We start from the raw sequence: 22,983 nt of genomic DNA, 5'->3' as shown, positions 1-22,983 counted from the left end.
TAAAAGCATTGAATAATTGCTATTCTAGCTATTATTGTATTGCTGGGCTTTCTTAGGACTTGGTGTGGTTCGCCCAGACCTTTATATTGAGGCTGGGCTCATGATAGGTCTTTTTCTTGTACTATATGTATTTTTAATTGTTTTTAAGTGCTTTTGTGCTTTGTTCTCACACACTTTGTGTTAGTCTGATGTATATGTTCAATAAAAGAGATTCAATAAAAGAGATTTTTTATATGCAATTGAGGTGTCTCCCATACTTATGGGCATGATCTTTTCTTTTTCTGTTATATAATCACTTAGGACGGTTCATTCTACTGACAGATTTCCTTTAAGAAAATCCAAATGTGACTTATAATAAGGCTAAGTTCAGATTTGTATCAGTTTATGACAATGGAGAACAGAGGGGCTCAATTTATTTTTTGGGGGTTAATTTGGGCACCATTTAGTACCAGTTTATGGAATGGAAGCAATAGGTCTGCATGCAGAACTCGGAGAAGCCCCATAATAATCAGCAGCTATATGACTGCTATCCTATCATATAATTTTACTATATACACGGCAAGGATAACATGGATGGATTTTGTCTGAAGAAGCCAAAAATATTATTGTTTATGTATTATTATATTTTTCCTGCTTACACTTAACCTGTAGTTCAAGGACGTCCAACTGTTAGGTGGATTCATAACTGGCTTAGTGATCGGACCCAAAGAGTGGTCGTAAATGGCTGCACATCCAGTTGGAAGAATGTCTCAAGTGGGGTACCACAGGGCTCTGTCCTGGGCCCTGTATTGTTCAACATCTTTATCAACGATTTAGATGAAGGAATTGAGGGTAAACTGATTAAATTTGCTGATGACACAAAGCTAGGAGGGATAGCTAATACTAGAGAAGAGAGAGAGAGGATTCTACAAAGTACTACATCTGGCCAATAAAAATGAAAAAGCATATATAGAATGGGAGGAATAGGGCTAAGCAACAGCACATGTGAAAAAGACTTGGGTATACTAATAGATCACAGACTGAATATGAGTCAACAGTGTGATGCAGCAGCAAAAAAAGCAAATACAATTCTAGGATGTATTTACAGAAGCATACAGTCTAGATCACGTGAAGTCATTATTGCCCTCTACTCCTCTTTGGTCAGACCTCATCTGGAATACTGTGTCCAGTTTTGGGCACCACATTTTAAAAAAGACATCAACAAACTGGAGCAAGTTCAGAAAAGAGCGACCAGAATGGTGACCGGTCTGCAAACCCTGTCTTATGAGGAAAGGTTGCAGGATTTGGGAATGTTTAGCTTGCAGAAGGGAAGACTGAGAGGAGACTTAATAGCTGTCTACAAATATCTGAAGAGCTGTCACACTGTAGAAGGATCATCTTTATTCTCATGTGCACAAGGAAAGACTAGAAGCAATGGGATGAAACTGAATGGGAGGAGACACAGATTAGATATTAGAAAAAACTTCTTAACAGTGAGGGTGATAAATGAGTGGAACAGGCTGCCACAAGAGGTGGTGAGTTCTCCTTCAATGGAAGTCTTCAATCAGAGGCTGGACAGACATCTGTCTGGGATGATTTAGTGAATCCTGCTTTGAGCAGGGGGGTTGGACCAGATGGCCCAGGAGGTCACTTCCAACTCTACCATTCTATGATTCTATCTCATAGCAGTAGTAGAGGGCGCAAAAAAATCCTGGAAGAAACCCCTCCAGTATCATGGTGGAGAGGGGTCAGGAATGTGGGTGTATTGGGCTCCCTGAAAACTACAGTATGATTTATTCCTGCACAGACATGTGGCTAATGAGAACTGTGACTTTAAGGGGAGAGACATTTATATATTCCTATCTCTGAAAGTAACATTAATGCATAGTGATATTCAGAGAGGAGCAGAGCTGCAGGGCGGTGGTACCTATCACATCCAATGCATCACATAGGAAACATTTGGGGAGGTGCACGCTCATCCTGTACTTTATCCCATACAGCGGCTCAGATTACTGTGCACACATTCAGCATTTATAAGTGAAAAATCGGTTGTAAATACTGATGTGTTGACAGGAAAAACCCAACATAAAATTAATGCGTTTTTGCTGCATTTTTTCTTTTGCATGTGTTTTGCTGCGTTTTTCCCATTCATTAGTATGGATGAAATCTGCTGCAAAAACGCTGATTAAATCTGTCTGGAAAAAAATAAGCAACGTGTGCATGAGACATCAGGAATCTCATTCACTTTGCTGGTGCCAGGAAATCCTTCACATTTTAAGACCTAAAAAAAACAAAAGACGGGTTTTTGCCTTAAATGCAAATCTGCTAATATAAGCCTAAAAACATGATCCAAATGTTTGGCTTTAAAATCAGTGGGAATGTAAATTATGTAATGAATATCTATTCTGAGAACACCTCTATTACTCGTCCGTCAACGGACATTGCCAATAAAACAATCGCCTCGAATACGGAGAAGCCTGGATTGTACTCGCCTTATTTCTGGCTTTGATTCTCTTGTAGACAAAATCAGGAAAGGTTTTCCTAGGAATGAAGCGTCCAGATCCTTGGCTCACGTGGAGGGTCCCGTTCTCTAAGACGATTCGCCCTTGACATATTACCAATTCTGGCGCTCCATGACACTCCATGCCTTCAAATATATTCAGCTCCACAGCCTGATGGAGAAATCAGTGTCAATCATTATGGTGATGATGTGTCTCGCCTACCAAGTCATGGTGCATCCACTGAGTGACCACCTGAGCATCAAAAGCTAGAAGGGGTAAAAAAATCTCTTGTGTACTGCTGCTAAAAGGGATTTACCAGGAATAATTTACTAATGAAGCTACTGGCATGACTGAATAGCTGCTAACACAACAATAAAAATGATACCTTTCTTGTAGAAATCCGATGTGCCAGCACTGAGAAATCAAGCTGTGAAGTCACATGCAAAATAGCCTGGAAGTGCTTTGGGGGCGTGTCAAATGACACACCCTCAATACACTCCCAGGTTAATTTGCATACTGCTTCAATGCTTAGATTCTCAGCACTGGTACATCGGATTTCTACAAGAAAGGTATCATTTTTATTGTTGTCCTAACATCTTTACAGCCGTACTACTAGTTTCTATAGTAAGCTGGGTCACATATGTCAATGAATTAGGCTATTGTGAACTTGCTAAATGCCTTGCGGCTCAGTCTGCTTCTTAGCTGGATATAAAAATTAAAGATCTGTTTCAAAGATGTTTATTTTCCAGACTATAAGAGACAAAGGAATATCAAGCACAATAGGGTCTTATCCGATGGACTAATTAGTTTAAGTGAGGGCTATGATAATTGCTCACCTTTTAGGGATGTTTAACCCAGAACCGAGGAATTATGAATTGAGAACTGCAGCAGTACCCTCAGGTCAGGAGATCCCATCATGTGAAGCAAGTAGTAGGATGATAGGAGTGGTAGAACGTGGATATCAAGAAATCCAGAAGATAAACTATTGTGGGCCTCCTGATGAAGTTGATCCATTGAGAATAAACTTCATGGTCAATCCTGAACTACGTCTTCTGGATTTCTTGGTTTCCACATCAGCAGCACAGACTACCACTCCTATCTTCCTAATACTTGATTTTTTTCCCCAGAATTGACACTTATTGCTTCTCCACAAAATAAGTGTGAATGTCTAATCCTTGATGGCACCAATTTCGGTGCTGGAGGGTACCTTGTCCCCCATTGGAACAGAGCTGTAATTGAGCATGTATATCTAACGCCAATGGGACTGACAAAGATAGCCGAGGTCTGTGCCCTCCACTAATCTTTATTTGGTGCGTGCTCTTGTCCGGCATGTGTAATGTGTGCCGCTGACCATATGCCTCAGTTGCTCACTTGTTAAGAAAAATTAATTTCACAAACCAAAGAACCTGCAAACTCCTTGAAAATCTCATATCGGTATCTCTACTCTATACTTACAGTATTTTGTATTTCCAACATTTCTGTCTGAGGCAGAAGACCAATAAAACCTCCAATATTGAATAATAAAAATACAGCCTTTACATAGGAAACAGCCCAGGAAAATGTCATTCTAGGCACGGTTACCTCTTGTAAAATAATCTGTATGACTAATAATATGGAGCTCGCCTGCAATTTCAGACACAGATCACAGAGTGGCGCTATTTCTGGAAATAATTCAAGACTTTTTTTTCTGTCTTCATACAACCCATATTGTGACGGTAAAGGACACAAGAGCACAGTCCCATAAACAACAGATAAAAATGGATAAAACTGCTGATTACCAGATTATGGGTCTTTGCTGAAATGATTTTAACAGTTTTGGGATTCCAGATAACGAGGTCAGCGTCTGAGCCGGTGGCGATCCTTCCCTTCCGAGGGTACAAGTTGAAAATCTTGGCTGCATTTGTGCTGGTCACGGCAACAAACTCATTCTCATCCATCTTGCCCGGAGTCTGAAATTAGGAAGAAATCTGGAAGTAATCATTCTAATAGAATATATAACCCATCACAAGACTTGTATTTCTAGCCCCATGTGGAATTTTGGAGTATTTTTAACGACTTGCTGATCGGTGAGGATGGGATTCGACCGTTGGGACCACCAGTGATCAAAAAATTGGGACTCTGAAAACCTTAAAAATGGGCTCTTGAAACTGGAGAATGGGGCTCTGAATAGAGCATCAATGCATATGCTCAGCATCAGCTCCATTCATTGTCTATGGGACTGCCGAGTACGGCACTCAACTATTTCCAGCGGTCCCAAAGACAAAGAATGGAGCACAGTCGTTTATGCCCAGCCTCCGCTCCATTCATTGTCTATGGGACTGCCATAGCTATTTCCAGTGGTCCCATAGACAAAGAAAGGAGCAGAGGTTGAGCATACGCACCTCTACTTCATGCAATGCAGGACTGCAGACCCTGTTTTTGGGGCTCCAGAAATCCAATCTTGGGATCACTGGGGTCCCGACATTTGAACCACCAGTGATCAGCAAATTATACTTTATCTCATGTATAAGGGATAACTTGCGATTTGGGTAAATAACCCTTTAGTATAATTTTCATAGAGGATGGCGCTCTGTTTTATATTACCAAGCTTCAATTCCCTGAAAAAGACAAATAGTGCAATGATAAAATGTTGGCTTCCTCCATCCACCACTAGAAGGAGCTAAGGAGTTAACAGCATACAGCTCAGATTCTGTTCTCATCTGTGCTAATATCTCCATAAGAAATACAAAAACAACAGCGGCGACAGAACCTGCAAACGATGGTCACAAATGGCGCCCCCATAACTATAAAGGCATACATTGGTTTTTTTTGCTATAACAGTTGTCATTTTATGGGAAAAAAAACAATGCAGCAGGCGTTCCACATTCCAACACAGATATGAGGAGCATATAGTGGCATGTAAAAGTTTGTGCACCCCTGATCAAAATTACTGTTATTATGAACAGTTAAGTTGAAGATGAAATTATCTCTAAAAGGGCAAACATTAAAGATGACACATTTCCTTAGTATTTTAGGCAAAACTATATATATATATATATATATATATATATATATATTCATCTAATCATTCATCTTTTACATTTCAAAAATTGCAAAAAGGAAAATGGGCCAAGTATTACAGCTTGTAAACGCTTTCTGTAGCCAAGCCAAGAGTCTTTCAGTTCTTGTTTGAGGGATTTTCATCCATTCTTCCTTGGAGAATTCCTCCAGTTCTGTGAGCTTCCTGGGTCGTCTTGCATCCTCTGCTATTTTGTGGTCTAGCCACAGATTTTCAATGATGTTCAGATCAGGGGACTGTGAGGGCCATTGTAGAACCTTCAGCTTGAGCCTTTCAAGGTCGTCAATTGTGGATTGTGACGTGTGTTTAGTATCATTATCCATTTGTAGAAGCCATTCTATTTTCAACTTCATCTTTTTACAGAGGGTGTTATGTTTGCATCAAGAATTTGTTGAAATTTAATTGAATCCATTCTTCACTCTACCTGTGAGGGTACATTGCCACGGTCAGTAAACACTGTGGGTTGGACGCTGCATACATCCGCAGCGTCCAACCTATAGCATCCAGCTGCTATAACACAGTGGATGGCATTTCTAGAAATTCCATGTCCACTATGCGTCCAGAGACACCCACGGAGACGGACATGGGGTGAGTCTTTCCAGAACGCAGCACGTCAATTTATCTTCCGGAGACACGAGTCTCCGCAAGACAAATTTCACCTGTACAATGTATTGGACGCGGTGATTCTGCACAGCTCAAAGAACACATGCGGAATCATCTGCGTTCAAAAGCCAGCAGCGATTTGGATGCAGTGGAAATGTGCTGTGTCCAAAGCTCTGCCAATTACTGACCATGTGCACCTGGCCTAAAATGTTCCCCATGCCATTGGCTTAAACACAACCCCAAAGCATGACTGATCCACCCCCATGCTTAATGGTTGTCGAGATGTTCTGTGCCCTTTATTCTCCACACATACCTTTGATCATTGTGGCCAAATAGTTCTATTTTAACCTCATCAGTCCATAGAACTTGTTTCTAAAATGCATAAGGCTTGTTTAAATGTTGTTTTGCATACTTCTGACTCTGAATTTTATGGTGAAGACACAGGAGAGGTTTCTTCTGATGACTCTTCCATGAAGGCCATATTTGTGCAGGTGTCTCTGAACAGTAGAACAATGTACCACAACTCCAGAGTCTGCTAAATCTTTCTAAATATCTTTTGCAGTCAAGCGGGGGTTCTGATTTACCTTTCAAGAAATTCTACCAGCAGCTCTCACTGAAATTTTGCTTGGTCTTCCAGACCTTATATTGACCTCCAATGTTCCTGTTAACTGCTATTTCTTAATTACATTTGAAACTGAGGAAAGGGCAACTTGAAACTGCTTTGTTATCTTCTTGTTGCCTTTCCCTGCTTTGTGGACCATTTTCATTTTCAGAGTGCTAGGCAGCTGCTTAGAAGAACCCATGTCTGCTGTTTTTTCTACAAGGTTAGAGAAGATGGGTGTTTATAAAGTTGGGAAATTTGTAACACATGGACTTTCCTAACAATGGTAGTGAACAAGCCATAACCCTAACAGGTTAATTAAGGTAAGAACCTCGGTCAAAGTTATCTGAGCACACAAATCTTCAAGGGTGCCGAAACTTTTACATGCCACTGTATACTCAATGTACATATATATATACAGGGTGGTCCAAAAGCAGGTGGACAGAAAATAATAACATTTGTTTTGATTTATACATAAAATTATATTTACTAATACAAGCATAACATTGACAATTAAATTTTATTCTGAACAATCATACAAAGCCCTTAAATTCTATCAACGCAGGTGCTCAAACTGTTTACCATCACAATCTGCAGAGCTTTGAAGTCTGCCTCTTACGCTTCGACAAACATTTTTGCACAAGTCTCTTTGGGTATTAGTTTCTTGAAATGCATCTCTTATGTAATTTTTCAAATCACTGACACTTTTTGGTTTTCGACTATAAACTTTGTCCTTGAGTACTCCCCAAAAGAAAAAAATCCATTGGGGTGAAGTCTGGTGAACGTGGCGGCCAATCAAGTAGGCCTCTTCGGCCAATCCATTTATTAGGAAATGTTTCATCAAGAAACTCGCTGACTACTCTTGAATAATGTGGAGGGGCCCCATCTTGTTGGAAATAAAGGTCATTTGAATTAGGCTGTTGCTGTAACTGGGGAACAACTTATTTCATTAGAATTTCGAGATACTTATCTCCTGTGACTGTTCCATAAAAAAAGGTCCAAAAACACCAAAACTTGAAATACCAAAATACCACCCCAAACATTGACACCAGGCTCATTTAGTTGTTGCTCTAATGTTAAATGCATGTTCTCATTATACCAGTAAATACAATTCTGTCTGTTAATATGGCCAGATAATGTGAAAGAAGCTTCATCACTCCCCATAATGTGATCTAAAATTACTGGATCTTCTTCAATTCCGTTAAGCATAATCTCACTAAATTGCAGCCGCCTGTCTGGATCATCCTCCAATAAACCATGAATTAGACGTGGACGATAAGCTTTCCACCCAACAGATTTCAGGATTCGCATGATGGAAGCTCGTGAAATTCCCAATTCTAAAGACACTCTTCTGGTGGACTGTTTTGGACTCTGAACAAATGTTTCAGCAACAAGTTGTTTATTATTTTCTGTACAGGCTGTTTTGGGTCGACCAGTTTTTGGAGCATTAAGGCTAAGTGCACACGTACCGGAACTCTCGCGGAAATTACCGCATGAATTCCGGAATTCCAGTCCGCGGGAAAATCGCATTTTAAATTCCCGCGATTTTCCCGCGGAAAAACTAGCATTTTGCAAGCGTATTTAGCTTGCAAAATGCTAGCGTTTTCCAAGCGATCTGTAGCATCGCTTGGAGAACTGATTGACAGGTTGGTCACACTCGTCAAACATAGTGTTTGACAAGTGTGACCAACTTTTTACTACTGAGGCCGCCTATGCGGCATCAATAGTAAAAGATAGAATGTAAAAAAAAAAAAAAAATTGTGTTATTCTTACCCTCCGACGTCCCGCGCAGGCGTTCCCAGTAATCCTTTGCGAAAATGCCCGTGATGACGTCAGTTCTCGCGGGATCGCGACGTCTCGCGGTAATTCGCGATGACGTCGCGCGAATGACCGCGAGACTTCGCGATCCCGCGAGAACGGACGCCATCGTGGGCATTTTCGCAAAGGACTACTTGGAACGAGAGCGTGGAGAGAGGCGGGAAGGCTGCGCAGGACGTCGGAGGGTGAGAATAACAATATTTTTTATTTTTAAATTCTATTTTTTGCAGGGATATGGTACCCAAAGCCCGGAGGACAGTCTCCTCTCCTCCGGACCGTGGGTACCATCCGCAAATGTTCTGCTTACTTTCCGCATGGTGTGCACAGCCACATGCGGAAAGTAAGCGGAACAATGCATTCCTATGGGTGCGGGATCGCCGCGATTCCGCAAATTAATGAGCATGCTGCGGTTTTTACCGCGAAGCGATTCCGCCGCGGTAAAAACCGCAGCATTAGCACAGCATTGCGGAATCCCATAGGAATGCATGGGATGCTTATTTTTCGCGTTTCCGCGGCAAAATCGCGCGGTTAAAACCGCCGCGGAAACGCGAAAAAAACGCCACGTGTGAACTCAGCCTAAGGATTGAGCCAGTGGCATCGAATTTGTCACGAATGTGGTAAATGGTTTGTCTCTTTGGGGCTTGAGTACCAAATGTTTCAACCCTATTTGCTCTAACTGTTTCAGCATTTTGAGATTTCCAATACTCTTTTAAAATCCATTTTCTTTGATCTGTATTTAAATTATTTGCCGTTATGGGTTATCTGAATTATCTGAAAAGAAAACAGATTTGGGGGGAGATTTATCTGTGAAACTGACTCAGTTGCCCTTAGCAACCAATCAGATTGCACCTTGCATTTTCCAAAGAGTCTGTGAAGAATGAAAAGTGGAATCTGATTGGTTGCTAAGGGCAACTGAGTCATTTTCACTTTACACCATGTTTGATAAATCTCCCCCTTCACAACCCTATTACACATACTGTCCACCTACTTTTGGACCACCCTGTGTGTGTGTATATATATATATACCCTGAACTCAATAGTAATACAGATTTCCACAAACTTTTGATCGCCACCAAGTGGTAACTGCATGCAAACACCATAGCGTATTTATTTACCTGGAAACTACTGATCAGAAAAACAGCACTCATATCTCTATAACAACAGCATGTCCTTACAGGGGTTTGTCCATCTTGAAATAAAGTATTGGGAAATTATTAAACTTTTTAGTATAATTGATTCCTGTTCCAGCTTTGTTTTCACGCAGGAGATTAATTCCTGTGTCAGCATGTGACCGGTGATGTGCATAAAGGGGGCTGGCTGCTGATTTCAGCCTTTTCCTCTGTGTATAAAAACAGATGACAAGACGCTGGTTGAGCTATTGACATGAACTTTCGATGGGCAGCACGGTGGCTCAGTGGTTAGCGCTGCAGCCTTGCAGCGCTGGGGTCCTGGATTTGAATCCCACCAAGGACAACATCTGCAAGGAGTTTGTATGTTCTCCCCGTGTTTGCGTGGGTTTCCTCTGGGTACTCCGGTTTCCTCCCACATTCCAGACATACTGATAGGGAATTTAGATTGTGAGCCCCATCGGGGACAGTGGTGATAATGTGTGCAAACTGTAAAGCGCTGCGGAATATGTTAGCGCTATATAAAGATTATTATAATTGTCAGCCAGTCTGTTTCATACACATCAACGCTGTCCTGCGTCGAAACAAAGCTGGAAGTGTTGACACCTAAGACCAGCACTAATAGGTGGAGATCAGGGAAACGTTCTCAATAAAGCAAACCTGTCTTTGGCCGCTATAAGATGCAGCCACCGCCTTTCAGGGCTTATCTACATTCTATAATTTTTTTTTGTTTGTTTTTTTAAATTGTCCCTATACGTAATATTAAGATGAGTCTGCTTCTGGAGATTATACAGCCATTCTTACACAGATTATTAAAATAAGTACACCAGCATCAACAGGTCTAAGATATCTATTTAATAATGTATGCTGTTTGCCTGATGAAATTTAGGGACAAATCCACTTTTAGTGTTGATGGGCTGACAGGTGGCACTTAGGCACAGTTAGTCCATATGGGGTGCCTTGGTGCAGGGTTGAGGGGTCTTTTTTAATCAGAACAGTAAGTGTATGTTCACATGTGGTGGTGTTTGTCAGTTTTTTTTAAAAAAAAAAAACACATTAAAAATAACTCTGAAAAAATGCCTAATGTGAACATAGCCTAAGTTTGTTTATTGCCAGGATTTGGGGGGCATTGGTTCAATTATTAGAGCAATCAGACTTTAGGTCCTCTATATTGATGCCTCTTGTAAGTGTCACAAAGTTGCAGAAAGTTGCCAGTCCCTGTAAAATTGGGGGAACATCGGAGAGGGAAAATATTGTACCTACTGCCATCCGGTAAGAAATATATCTGCAGATCTTATAGATGTGCATTTTATCCTTACCACACATTTCTCCCATATAATTGACATTCTCTCTTCTATTCCATTCGTTCCCTCAGGTATAAATGTGAAGTTATCCTTCCCTATGGCTTTCTGCGCTGTGGTGAAGGTGCAGTGCGCGCTGCCGGTCACCTGAAGATCTGAACTGTAAGGAGACAGACAAATATATATATTATTATTATTTATATAGCACCATTGATTCCATGGTGCTGTACATATGAAGGGGTTACATACAAATTACAGATATCACTTACAGTAAACAAACTAACAATGACAGACTGATACAGAATGGAGAGGACCCTGCCCTTGCGGGCTTACATGCTACAGGATGGTGGGGAAGGAGACAGTAGGTTGGGGGGTTGCAGCAGTTCCAGTGTTGGTGAGGCGGTAGCTCTGGTAGTGGTGAGGAGGCAGCGGGGATCATTGCAGGCTGTAAGCTTTTCTGAAGAGGTGGGTTTTCAGGTTCCGTCTGAAGGATCCGAATGTGGTTGATAGTCGGACTTGTTGGGGCACAGAATTCCAGAGGATGGGGATATTCAGGAGAAGTCTTGGAGGCGGTTGGGTGAGGAGCGAATAAGTGTGGAAGAGAAAAGGAGGTATTGGGAGGACCGGAGATTACGTGAGGGAAGATATCGGGAGATTAGTTCAGAGATATATGGGGGAGACAGGTTATAGATGGCCTTGTAGGTCAGTATTAGTAATTTGAATTGGATATGCTGAGGGAATGGGAGACAGTGAAGAGATTTGCAGAGGGGAGAAGCGGCGGATTAGCGAGGAGAGAGATGAATTAGTTGGGCAGCAGAGTTAAGGATGAACTGGAGAGGTGCAAGGGTGTTAGCAGGGAGGCGACAGAAAAGGATGTTGCAGTAGTCAAGGGAGGAGATGATGAGGGCATGCACAAGCATTTTAGCAGATTGAGGGTTGAGGACGGATTCTGAAAATATTTTTGAGCTGGAGGCAACAGGAGGTGGAAAGAGCTTGGATGTGCAGTTTGAAGGACAGGGCAGAGTCAAAGGTTACTTCGAGGCAGCAGACTTCCGGTATGGGGGAAAACGTGATGTCGTTAATTGTGATAGATAGGTCAGGTAAGGAAGATCTATGAGATGGAAGAAAGATGATGTGTTCAAATTTGTCCACATTGAGTTTGAGGAAGCAAGAGGAGAAGAAGAAGGATATGGCTGATAGACACTCCAGGATTCTGGACAGCAAAAAGGTGACGTCTGGGCCAGAGAGGTAGATCTGAGTGTCATCAGCATAAAGGTGGTACTGGAATCTATGGGACTTTTTGAGTTGTCCCAGGCCAAGTGTATAGATTGAGAAGAAGAAGGGTCCTAGAACATAGCCTTGGGGTACTTCAACAGAGAGAGGGTGGGATGAGGAGGTAGTGTGGGAGTGGGAGACACTGAATGTGCGGTTGGAAAGGTATGAGTAAAATCCACGATAGGGCAAGGTCTTTGATGCCAAAGGAGGAGAGGATCTGTAGTAGGAGGCAGTGGTCAAATGTGTCAAAAGCAGAGGACAGATCTAGAAGGAGGAGTATAGAGTAGTCCGTTCGTTTTGGCTGTAAGTAGTTTGTTAGTAATTTTGGTCAGGGTCGTCTCAGTGGAGTGATGGGGGCGGAAATCAGATTGTAGATTGTCAAAGAGCAAGATAGAGGAGAGGTGGGAGGAAAGTTCAGCATGGATGTGCTGCTCCAGGAGTTTGGAAGCGAATGAGAGCAGCGATATTGAGGGATAGCTGGACATAGCAGTTGGGTTGAGGATAGGCTTTTTAAGGATAGGTGTGATTGTGGCATGTTTGAAAGCAGAAGGGAAGGTACCAGAAATTAATGATAGGTTGAAGAGGTGGGTTAGGGTTGGGATAAGTGTGGTGGTGAATTTGGGGAGGAGGTGGAATGGGATGGGGTCAAGTGCACAGGTGGTGAGGTGCGATTTGGAGAAGAGACAATTAAGCTCCCCTTCAGTGATGTTGGAGAGGGAGGTTATGGGGTTTGGGCATTGGTCTGGTATCCAAATGGGTTGTGGTGGTTGAACAATGAAGACTTGCCTTGTTTGGTCGATGCTATTTTTGAAGTGTGTAGCAAAGTCCTCGGCAGAAATGAGGGAGGTTGGAGGGGGCAGTGGTGGGTGATCGGTGACACATATTAGTGATGAGTGAATGTGCTTGGATAAAGCGTTATCCGCCATGTTCGGGTGCTAACTGAGAGTCTTTGGCGTGCTCGAATAATATGTTCGAGCCCCCGCGCCTGTATATCTCACAGCCGTTCTACAGCCACAACACATGCAGTGACTGTCTTAACAAACAGGCAATCCCTGAAGCTGTCAGACAGCCGTGAGACTTGCAGCCGCGGGATCTCAAACATATTTTTCGAGCACACCGGAGACACTCGGTTAGCACAAGAGCATGCTCAGATAACACCTTATTCGATCACAATCGCTCATCATCGCTCTTTATGCTAAGTGTCCTGGGCTCTTTGCACTAAATACTACTCACAGTCTCGCCTCTGCTCCCGAGTGACAGCTGTAGCTCTTTAAAGTGCAAGAACATGATGACCGCATGGACAGGAGACGGGATGGGTTGCAGAGCATTCAGTGTCAAAAGCATTACTGTCTTTTTTTTATTTTTCTTGCTCATTGCATGATCATCAATCTGGGCAGGTTTACAGTACTTTACCCTAGTACTTTAGGAGACAACAGTCCTGACAGACGCCATGTTCGTCCACTTCATCGCTGCCACTTTTGTGTGATAGTGGGGATATATTTTAATTGACTGGCAAGGACTAAATGCTTCCGTACAAATTATTTAAAGGTTGTCTGAACCCACCGCTATTGGAGGGACCAATCAACCATCTGATGTGTATTTCGGGGATAAAGAAATTGAAACACCCAATCTTTTTATTTTTAAGGGGTTCCTGGCAGAGTCCTTTGCTGATTGAAAACACATTATTCCTCGGTCTGACGTTCATGTGTATGGGGGAGTCAGGAGAGAGCGCTGACGGTATCACATATGCAGAGCAGGCACTAATGTGAAGGAAGCAGGCGTTGTGGTGCTGGTCAGGGGGCAGGCCCACCGGAGGGTTCTCTGATTTCCCGGTGGACCAGTCCGACCCAGCACATATGTAATGTGTAGGTGAATTGAAGTTAAAAGTAGAGACTATCAAGAGTATCAGATTTCCTATCATGGGTCTAGTTTCTTACGAGTACATTGTGCTTTAATGCTATGGGAATAAAAAGCCTTTTATTAGGTGAACTTCTCCCACTGGTAGACATAATTAACTTCCAGGCTTCAATTCTCTTAATACTGTAAGGTCTTTGTCTCTCAAGAACGGCATTAAGTTTATTGTAAAATATCTATATAACTAGATGGTGGCCCGATTCTATCGCATCGGGTATTCTAGAGTCTCTGTTAAAATAAAAAATAGTGATGTACTCACCTTCCCACAGCCCCCAGACTCTGTCCCTCCTATCACCATGTTCCCGGCATCTTCCGGTCCCAGTAATGCTTTGTGCGAAACACCGCTGATGACGTCGCGCTCTGGCAAGAGTGACGTCATCTCCGGCCCTTCTCGCTAATCATTACTGGGACCGGAAGATGCCGGGAGCGTGGTGAGAGGCGGGACAGAGTCCGGGGGCCATCGGAAGGTGAGTATATAACTATTTTTTATTTTAACAGAGACTATAAACTACCCGATGCGATAGAATCGGGCCACCTTCTAGTGTATTATACTCATGTTACACCCGGAGCTGCTGTCACTGTTCTGCTGTTACCTAATGTATTGTACTCCAGTTACACCCAGAGCTGCTGTCACTGTTCTGCTGTTATCTAATGTATTGTACTCCAGTTACTCCCAGAGCTGCAGTCACTGTTCTGCTTTTACCTAATGTATTGTAGTCCAGTTACACCCAGAGCTGCAGTCACCATTCTGCACTTACCTAATGTATTGTACACAAGTTACACCCAGAGCTGCACTGTTCTGCTCTTACCTAATGTATTGTACGCAAGTTACACCCAGAGCTGCAGTCACCGTTCTGCTCTTACCTAATGTCCTCCTGTTACACCCAGAGCTGCAGTCACTGTTCTGCTGTTACCTAATGTTGTGTACTCCAGTTACACCCAGATCTGCAGGCACTGTTCTGCTGTTACCTAATGTATTGTAGTCCAGTTACACCCAGAGCTGCAGTCACCGTTCTGCTCTTACCTAATGTATTATACACCTGTTACAGCCAGAGCTGCAGTCACTGTTCAGATCTTACCAAATGTATTGTACTCAAGTTACACCCAGAGCTGAAGTCACTGTTCTGCTGTTATCTCATTTTTTGTACTCCAGTTACACCCAGAGCTGCTGTCACTGTTCTGCTGTTATCTAATGTATTGTACTCCAGTTACTCCCAGAGCTGCAGTCACCGTTCTGCTCTTACCTAATGTATTATACTCCTGTTACACCCAGATCTGCAGTCACTGTTCTGCTGTTACCTAATGTAGTGTACTCCAGTTACACCCAGATCTGCAGTCACTGTTCTGCTGTTACCTAATGTATTGTACTCCAGTTACACCCAGAGCTGCTGTCACTGTTCTGCTGTTACCTAATGTATTGTACTCCAGTTACACCCAGAGCTGCTTTCACTGTTCTGCTGTTATCTAATGTATTGTACTCCAGTTACTCCCAGAGCTGCGTTCACTGTTCTGCTTTTACATAATGTATTGTAGTCCAGTTACACCCAGAGCTGCAGTCATCGTTATGCTCTTACCTAATGTATTATACTCCTGTTACAGCCAGAGCTGCAGTCACTGTTCAGATCTTACCTAATGTATTGTACTCCAGTTACACCCAGAGCTGCAGTCACTTTTCTGCTGTTACCTAATCTATTGTACGCCAGAATATGTACAGGACTATGCCTGTGTAATGAGCGATGCAGCAGTGATGCCTTTAACGGCTGTAATGTGCCTGTACAATAAGCAATGCAGCCGTGTTGCCGCGACGACTAAGCAAATGTCGCTGATTGGTCGCGGCCTAACTGCCGCGATCAATCAGCAATGCAGGATTTCCATTACAGACAGACAGACAGAATTAGACAATTATATAGTAGATGTAGCGGCGGTAAAACTGACTGCATCCATCTATAATGAATTTCTCCTCCGCTCTATTGGTGCTGTTGTCACATTGAACAGTTCTGCTTTACCACGCAACACCTTGAAATCAGGACGTAGACAAGGCTCTTGGCTACAGAAAACTGCTAAAAAGAGCTCTTATCATTATCAGGTTGGGTAGAAATTTGCATCTTCTGGGATGTTTCAGAGAATTCATTACCATATATCATACTAGAGGCAACTTTTATCATTTTACTCATACTGTTTCAAGTGTAACTCAACCTTTTTTTTAATTTTATTCTTTTTCAGCCTCTCCTAAATTACAAATCTTCGTAAAACATTTCATTACCTTTATTTTGCTTCCTTCACTCTCAAACAATAAGCTGCAATTCTTTTCAGTGCCCAGTTCATGCACCTTTATAAGCTCCTTCCAACTGCTGCTCAGCAATGATGAAATGCTATACAGTATCGGAATTCCTTTGTGTGATCCGAGTACTGGGATGAAGTGCAGAGAGGCTCAGACAGGGAAACTCCCGTACATAGACTGTGTAAATATAGTTCACATATACTGCTGACCAGCATCTGGAAGCAGCTTCTAAAGGAGCATGAACTGGCCTAGTAGATTACAAAAATTAATACATTTGAAATGCCTGGATGATGATTAGATTAAAAAAACACTTTAGTTACGCTTTGATTAAAAAAAAGTAGTATAATACAGCATATAAAAGTCTTGATGGCACATGTAAAAGCTAGAGATAAAGAAAGGATGGTTTTGTATCCCCAATAAGGTATTAATGAATTTTACTGAGGCCATGCCTACAACTACAGATGAGAGGGGCTCAAAGAGTTAATATCCTGGGGAAATGGTCTGGAGATTTCCTCGTCTTGAGACCTCATGAATGAAAGACTTGGACAAAGCAATAAAGTGTATTATTTGAGAATATCGGTGCCCACTTTCGAGCCCTAGGACATTACTGATAAAAGCTAAGTGTGGTACAAGGACCAAAATGAAATGGTCTGTGGGAAGCAAGAAAAGTACCAAAATACCACCGCTTTCAGAAGACCGTTCCACAGTGATGGATTTTCAATTTCCTTATATCTAACGCCTATGAGAGACACCAATATATACAAGGAATATATATATATATATATATATATGTATACATGCAAAATGAAGAAATTGAGGCAGCACACTATGGTCTTCCAAGCAATAAAGGTGATTTACTGATTTACTAGCCCATAGTGATGGCAACATTTTGGTTCAAACATGAACCTTTCTCAAGCTTGAGAACGTCACCATCACTACGGGCTGGGCTAGTAAATCACTTTTATTTTTTGAAGCCTATAGTGCGTATATATATATATATATATATATATATATATATATATATATATATATATGAACAACGACAAAGCAAAGTCCAGCAATAACGTGAGCAATCCAGGATGCTGTTAAAAAACTTTTTCTTTTTATTCATAAATCCATTAAAATGCAATGGTCCAAGCAGTTCAAAACAGCAATAACGCAGGAAAGTCGTGCAGATAGGACTACGCGTTTCAGCGGTAGAACCCGCCTTCTTCACGGTCCAGAATCTAATCTGCTTTCCAAACATGGAACCTTATATACATCCCACTCCCATCAGGGTAATTATAAACATATGTGAGAGACTTAAAAACATGTGCTATAAAAGCAAATCAAACATATAAACTATCCACATATTGATCAGTATACAACATGCATAAAGATTATAAGGAAAGAATTCAACATATTGGAGAAAAGTACATTAAAAATGTCCGATAACCTGACCATAAGATTTAAGGCCCTGTGCACACAGTGTAGACTCCGTGCAGTTCCGCAGCAGATTTGGCCCTGCAGAACTGCAGCAGAAAAGCAGCAGAACTGCACGTTATGTACAGTACCATTTAAGGCTATGTACAACAAAAAAGGCTGTGCATATGCTGCAGATTTTTCTGCGCAGATCTGGCGCAGAATAAAAGAAGCAGCATATCGCTTCTCCTGTGCGGCTCTGCTGCAGCTCTCCACCTGCTCCATTATAGAAATCTGCAGGCGGAAACTGCAGGGGAAATCTGCACCAAATCTGCGACAAATCTGCACTAAATCTGCACCAAAACTGCAGGCAAAACGCAGATCATCTTACCTAAAGATTTAGCAAAAATCTACGCGGAAAATTCCACAGCAGAATCCGCACCATGTGCACATAGCCCCAGTGGTACAAAAACATAGAACAATAATATTAACCAGCATTATATAATACAAATATATCAATAGTGCATAATGATATCCAGGCGGTTATTAAAGCCCTGTGGCATGCGAGTCCCCAACTCAAATATCCACCTACTTTCTCTTGCAAGCAGTTTTTTATGAAAATCTCCCCCTCTCAATGGTTTTTTTACATGCTCAATGCCCATAAAGGAGAAACCGCGTAAATCCCCATTATGTTTTTTTGAAAAATGTCGGGATACTACTGATGCATCAACCATAGGCAAATTACTAGCGTCTGATAGGTGTTTGCGGATTCTAGTTTTAAGGGGATTCATCGTACAACCTACATATTGCATACGGCATATATTGCAATTAATTAGATACACTACATTCTCCGTATTACCGTTTATAAAAGAACAAACATTAAACTGCTTTTTATTGGAAATAGATGTAAATATTTTAGATTTATTAGCAAAACCGCAGCACTTACAGATATTGGCACCGCATTTAAAAAATCCTGTTGTTTTTAACCAATTGCTAGGGGAAATTTTATCCGGATCTTTGAACATGCTGGGTGATAATAATGTAGCTAGAGTCGGGGCTCTTCTTGCCACAAAGGCAATATCATTATTTTCCACAATATTTTTCAAAATATCATTCTGAGATAACAAGGGAAGATATTTTTTGATGATTTTAACAATAGAATTAAACTGAGGACTATAATTGGTACTGAAAACCACCCTAGATTTTTTAGAGTCAAACTGTCTTTTTTTCTCAGTAGGGCCAAATCTGCTGGGGAACTGCACGGAGTCTACACTGTGTGCACAGGGCCTTAAATCTTATGGTCAGGTTATCGGACATTTTTAATGTACTTTTCTCCAATATGTTGAATTCTTTCCTTTTAATCTTTATGCATGTTGTATACTGATCAATATGTGGATAGTTTATATGTTTGATTTGCTTTTATAGCACATGTTTTTAAGTCTCTCACATATGTTTATAATTACCCTGATGGGAGTGGGATGTATATAAGGTTCCATGTATGGAAAGCAGATTAGATTCTGGACCGTGAAGAAGGCGGGTTCTACCGCTGAAACGCGTAGTCCTATCTGCATGACTTTCCTGCGTTATTGCTGTTTTGAACTGCTTGGACCATTGCATTTTAATGGATTTATGAATAAAAAGAAAAAAATTTTTAACAGCATCCTGGATTGCTCACGTTATTGCTGGACTTTGCTTTGTCGTTGTTCACATTTGTATGGATGGACTCCTACATCCAGATCCGGGCAGAACGGAGTTAACCAGGTCAGCTGAGGTTCCAGGTGGTTCACAGGAGTGAGCTGGTCTACATTGTTGGATTTATATATATATATATATATATATATATATATACAGTTGTGGCCAAAAGTATTGACACCCCTGCAATTCTGTCAGATAATACTCAGTTTCTTCCTGAAAATGATTGCAAACACACATTTTTTGGTATTATTATCTTCATTGAATTTGTCTTAAATGAAAAAAACACCAAAGAGAATGAAGCAAAAAGCAAAACATTGATCATTTCACACAAAACTCCAAAAATGGGCCAGACAAAAGTATTGGCACCCTCAGCCTAATACTTGGTTGCACAACCTTTAGCCAAAATAACTGCGACCAACCGCTTCCGGTAACCATCAATGAGTTTCTTACAATGCTCTGCTGGAATTTTAGACCATTCTTCTTTGGCAAACTGCTCCAGGTCCCTGATATTTGAAGGGTGCCTTCTCCAAACTGCCATTTTTAGATCTCTCCACAGGTGTTCTATGGGATTCAGGTCTGGACTCATTGCTGGCCACCTTAGAAGTCTCCAGTGCTTTCTCTCAAACCATTTTCTTGTGCTTTTTGAAGTGTGTTTTGGGTCATTGTCCTGCTGGAAGACCCATGACCTCTGAGGGAGACCCAGCTTTCTCACACTGGGACCTAGATTATGCTGCAAAATTTGTTGGTAGTCTTCAGACTTCATAATGCCATGCACACGGTCAAGCAGTCCAGTGCCAGAGGCAGCAAAGCAACCCCAAAACATCAGGGAACCTCCACCATATTTGACTGTAGGGACCGTGTTCTTTTCTTTGAATGCCTCTTTTTTTCTCCTGTAAACTCTATGTTGATGCCTTTGCCCAAAAAGCTCTACTTTTGTCTCATCTGACCAGAGAGCATTCTTCCAAAACGTTTTAGCCTTTTTCAGGTAAGTTTTGGCAAACTCCAGCCTGGCTTTTTTATGTCTCGGGGTAAGAAGTGGGGTCTTCCTGGGTCTCCTACCATACAGTCCCTTTTCATTCAGATGCCGACGGATAGTACGGGTTGACACTGTTGTACCCTCGGACTGCAGGGCAGCTTGAACTTGTTTGGATGTTAGTCGAGGTTCTTTATCCAACATCCGCACAATCTTGCGTTGAAATCTCTTGTCAATTTTTCTTTTCCGTCCACATCTAGGGAGGTTAGCCACAGTGCCATGAGCTTTAAACTTCTTGATGACACTGCGCACGGTAGACACAGGAACATTCAGGTCTTTGGAGATGGACTTGTAGCCTTGAGATTGCTCATTCTTCCTCACAATTTGGTTTCTCAAGTCCTCAGACAGTTCTTTGGTCTTCTTTCTTTTCTCCATGCTCAATGTGGTACACACAAGGACACAGGACAGAGGTTGAGTCAACTTTAATCCATGTCAACTGGCTGCAAGTGTGATTTAGTTATTGCCAACACCTGTTAGGTGCCACAGGTAAGTTACAGGTGCTGTTAATTACACAAATTAGAGAAGCATCACATGATATTTCGAACAGTGCCAATACTTTTGTCCACCCTCTTTTTTATGTTTGGTGTGGAATTACATCCAATTTGGCTTTAGGACAATTCTTTTTGTGTTTTTTCATTTAAGACAAATTAAATGAAGATAATAATAACAAAGAATTTGTGATTGCAATCATTTTCAGGAAGAAACTAAGTATTATCTGACAGAAATGCAGGGGTGTCAATACTTTTGGCCACAACTGTATACAGTGCCTTGTGAAAGTATTCGGTCCCCTGGAAGTTTTCAACCTTTTCCCACATATCATGCTTCAAACATAAAGATACCAAATATAAATTTTTGGTAAAGAATCAACAACAAGTAGAACACAATTGTGAATGTGAATGAAATTTATTAGTTATTTTAAATTTTTGTGCAAATTCAAAAACTGAAAATATTATTCGGCCCCTTTACTTTCAGTGCAGCAAACTCACTCCAGAAGTTCATTGTGGATCTCTGAATGATCCAATGTTGTCCTAAATGACTAATGATGATAAATATAATCCACCTGTGTGTAATCAAGTCTCCGTATAAATGCACCTGCTCTGTGATAGTCTCAGGGTTCTGTTTGATGCGCAGAGAGCCCAATGAAGACCAAGGAACACAACAGGCAGGTCCGTGATACTGTTGTGGAGAAGTTTAAAGCCGGATTGGGATACAAAATGATTTCCAAAGCTTTAAACATCCCAAGGAGCACTGTGCAAGCGATGATATTGAAATGGAAGGAGTATCATACCACTACAAATATACCAAGACCCGGCCGTCCCTCTAAACTTTCATCTCAAACAAGGAGAACACTGATCAGAGATGCAGCCAAGAGGCCCATGATCACTCTAGATGAACTGCAGAGATCTACAGCTGAGGTGGCACAGTCTGTCCATAGGACAACAATCAGACGTACACTAAACAAATCTGGCCTTTATGGAATAGTGGCAAGAAGAAAGCCATTTCTCAAAGATATCCATAAAAAGGGTCATTTAAAGTTTGTAACAAGCCACCTGGGAGACACACCAAACATGTGGAAGAAGGTGCTCTGGTCAGATGAAACCAAAATCAAAGTTCCAAGGGGCCAAATACTTTCGCAAGGCACTGTATACAGTACTGCTCAAAAAAATAAAGGGAACAAATTACAGGCTGATCCAACTTTTAGTGTTCCCTTTATTTTTTTGGACAATATATTTACATACACATAATAATATGCCAGCTCCTCATCTCCTGATGGGATCATGTATGGATAAAATTATTGTCTGTGGTTGAAGGCACATTTCTTTAACCGATACGACCAAAGAGATAATTTTTGAACAGGCTGCCACCAGAGGTGGTGAGTTCTCCTGCAATGGAAGTCGTCAAACAGAGGCTGGACAGACATCTGTCTGAGCTGGTTTAGTGACTCCTGCATTGAGCAAGGGGTTGGACATGATGACCCTGGAGGTCCCTTCCAAATCTAACATTCTAAGAAATGACAATAAATACAAAAACTTAACAATGAAAACTCGTGGAGCAGATTGCACAGTCAGAAGTACGGTAGTCATTACATACCAGGATAGTAAAGAGCTGAGATACTCAGGAGTTGTAGGGTCCGGACTAATAGGTGGTGATGTGATGAAAGCTGCAGCTTTTGCCCAGTTTTTGCTCCAGTAGTGGGAGCCGTCAGTGCCCAAAGCGGCTGTTATAGTCTCTCCATATACCACTGTACCTGTAAAAACAGAAAGGAAAAAAAAACATCCTACTAAAACAAAAATGTCACTATTGTGTACACAAGGCAGGTATTCACTGATATCTCACCTGTCCAAATGTTTGATTAAATAAAAGGCTTTGATTGACAGCACTACACTCTGCTTTGG

General features: G+C 41.6%; 1 protein-coding gene across 2 annotated transcripts in view; it reads right to left on the bottom strand.

Annotated features, from left to right (window-relative positions):
• The window catches only part of DPYSL4 (dihydropyrimidinase like 4), a 59,450-nt gene that overhangs the window by 9,670 nt on the left and 26,797 nt on the right, over positions 1–22,983 (bottom strand). For both annotated transcript variants that reach the window (XM_073546386.1, XM_073546385.1), the window contains exons 9-12: positions 22,679–22,835; positions 11,007–11,148; positions 4,259–4,429; positions 2,472–2,651 (exon numbers count right to left, since the gene is read on the bottom strand). In XM_073546386.1, the coding sequence (XP_073402487.1) occupies positions 2,472–2,651; positions 4,259–4,429; positions 11,007–11,148; positions 22,679–22,835 (650 nt within the window). The remainder of the gene's footprint in view (positions 1–2,471; positions 2,652–4,258; positions 4,430–11,006; positions 11,149–22,678; positions 22,836–22,983) is intronic.

Source organism: Dendrobates tinctorius, unplaced genomic scaffold (genome assembly GCF_039654945.1).
Source record: "Dendrobates tinctorius isolate UK_male_01 unplaced genomic scaffold, ASM3965494v1 ptg000147l, whole genome shotgun sequence".
Taxonomy (NCBI): Eukaryota; Metazoa; Chordata; class Amphibia; order Anura; family Dendrobatidae; genus Dendrobates; species Dendrobates tinctorius.
This window is presented reverse-complemented; position numbering and strand designations above follow the sequence as displayed.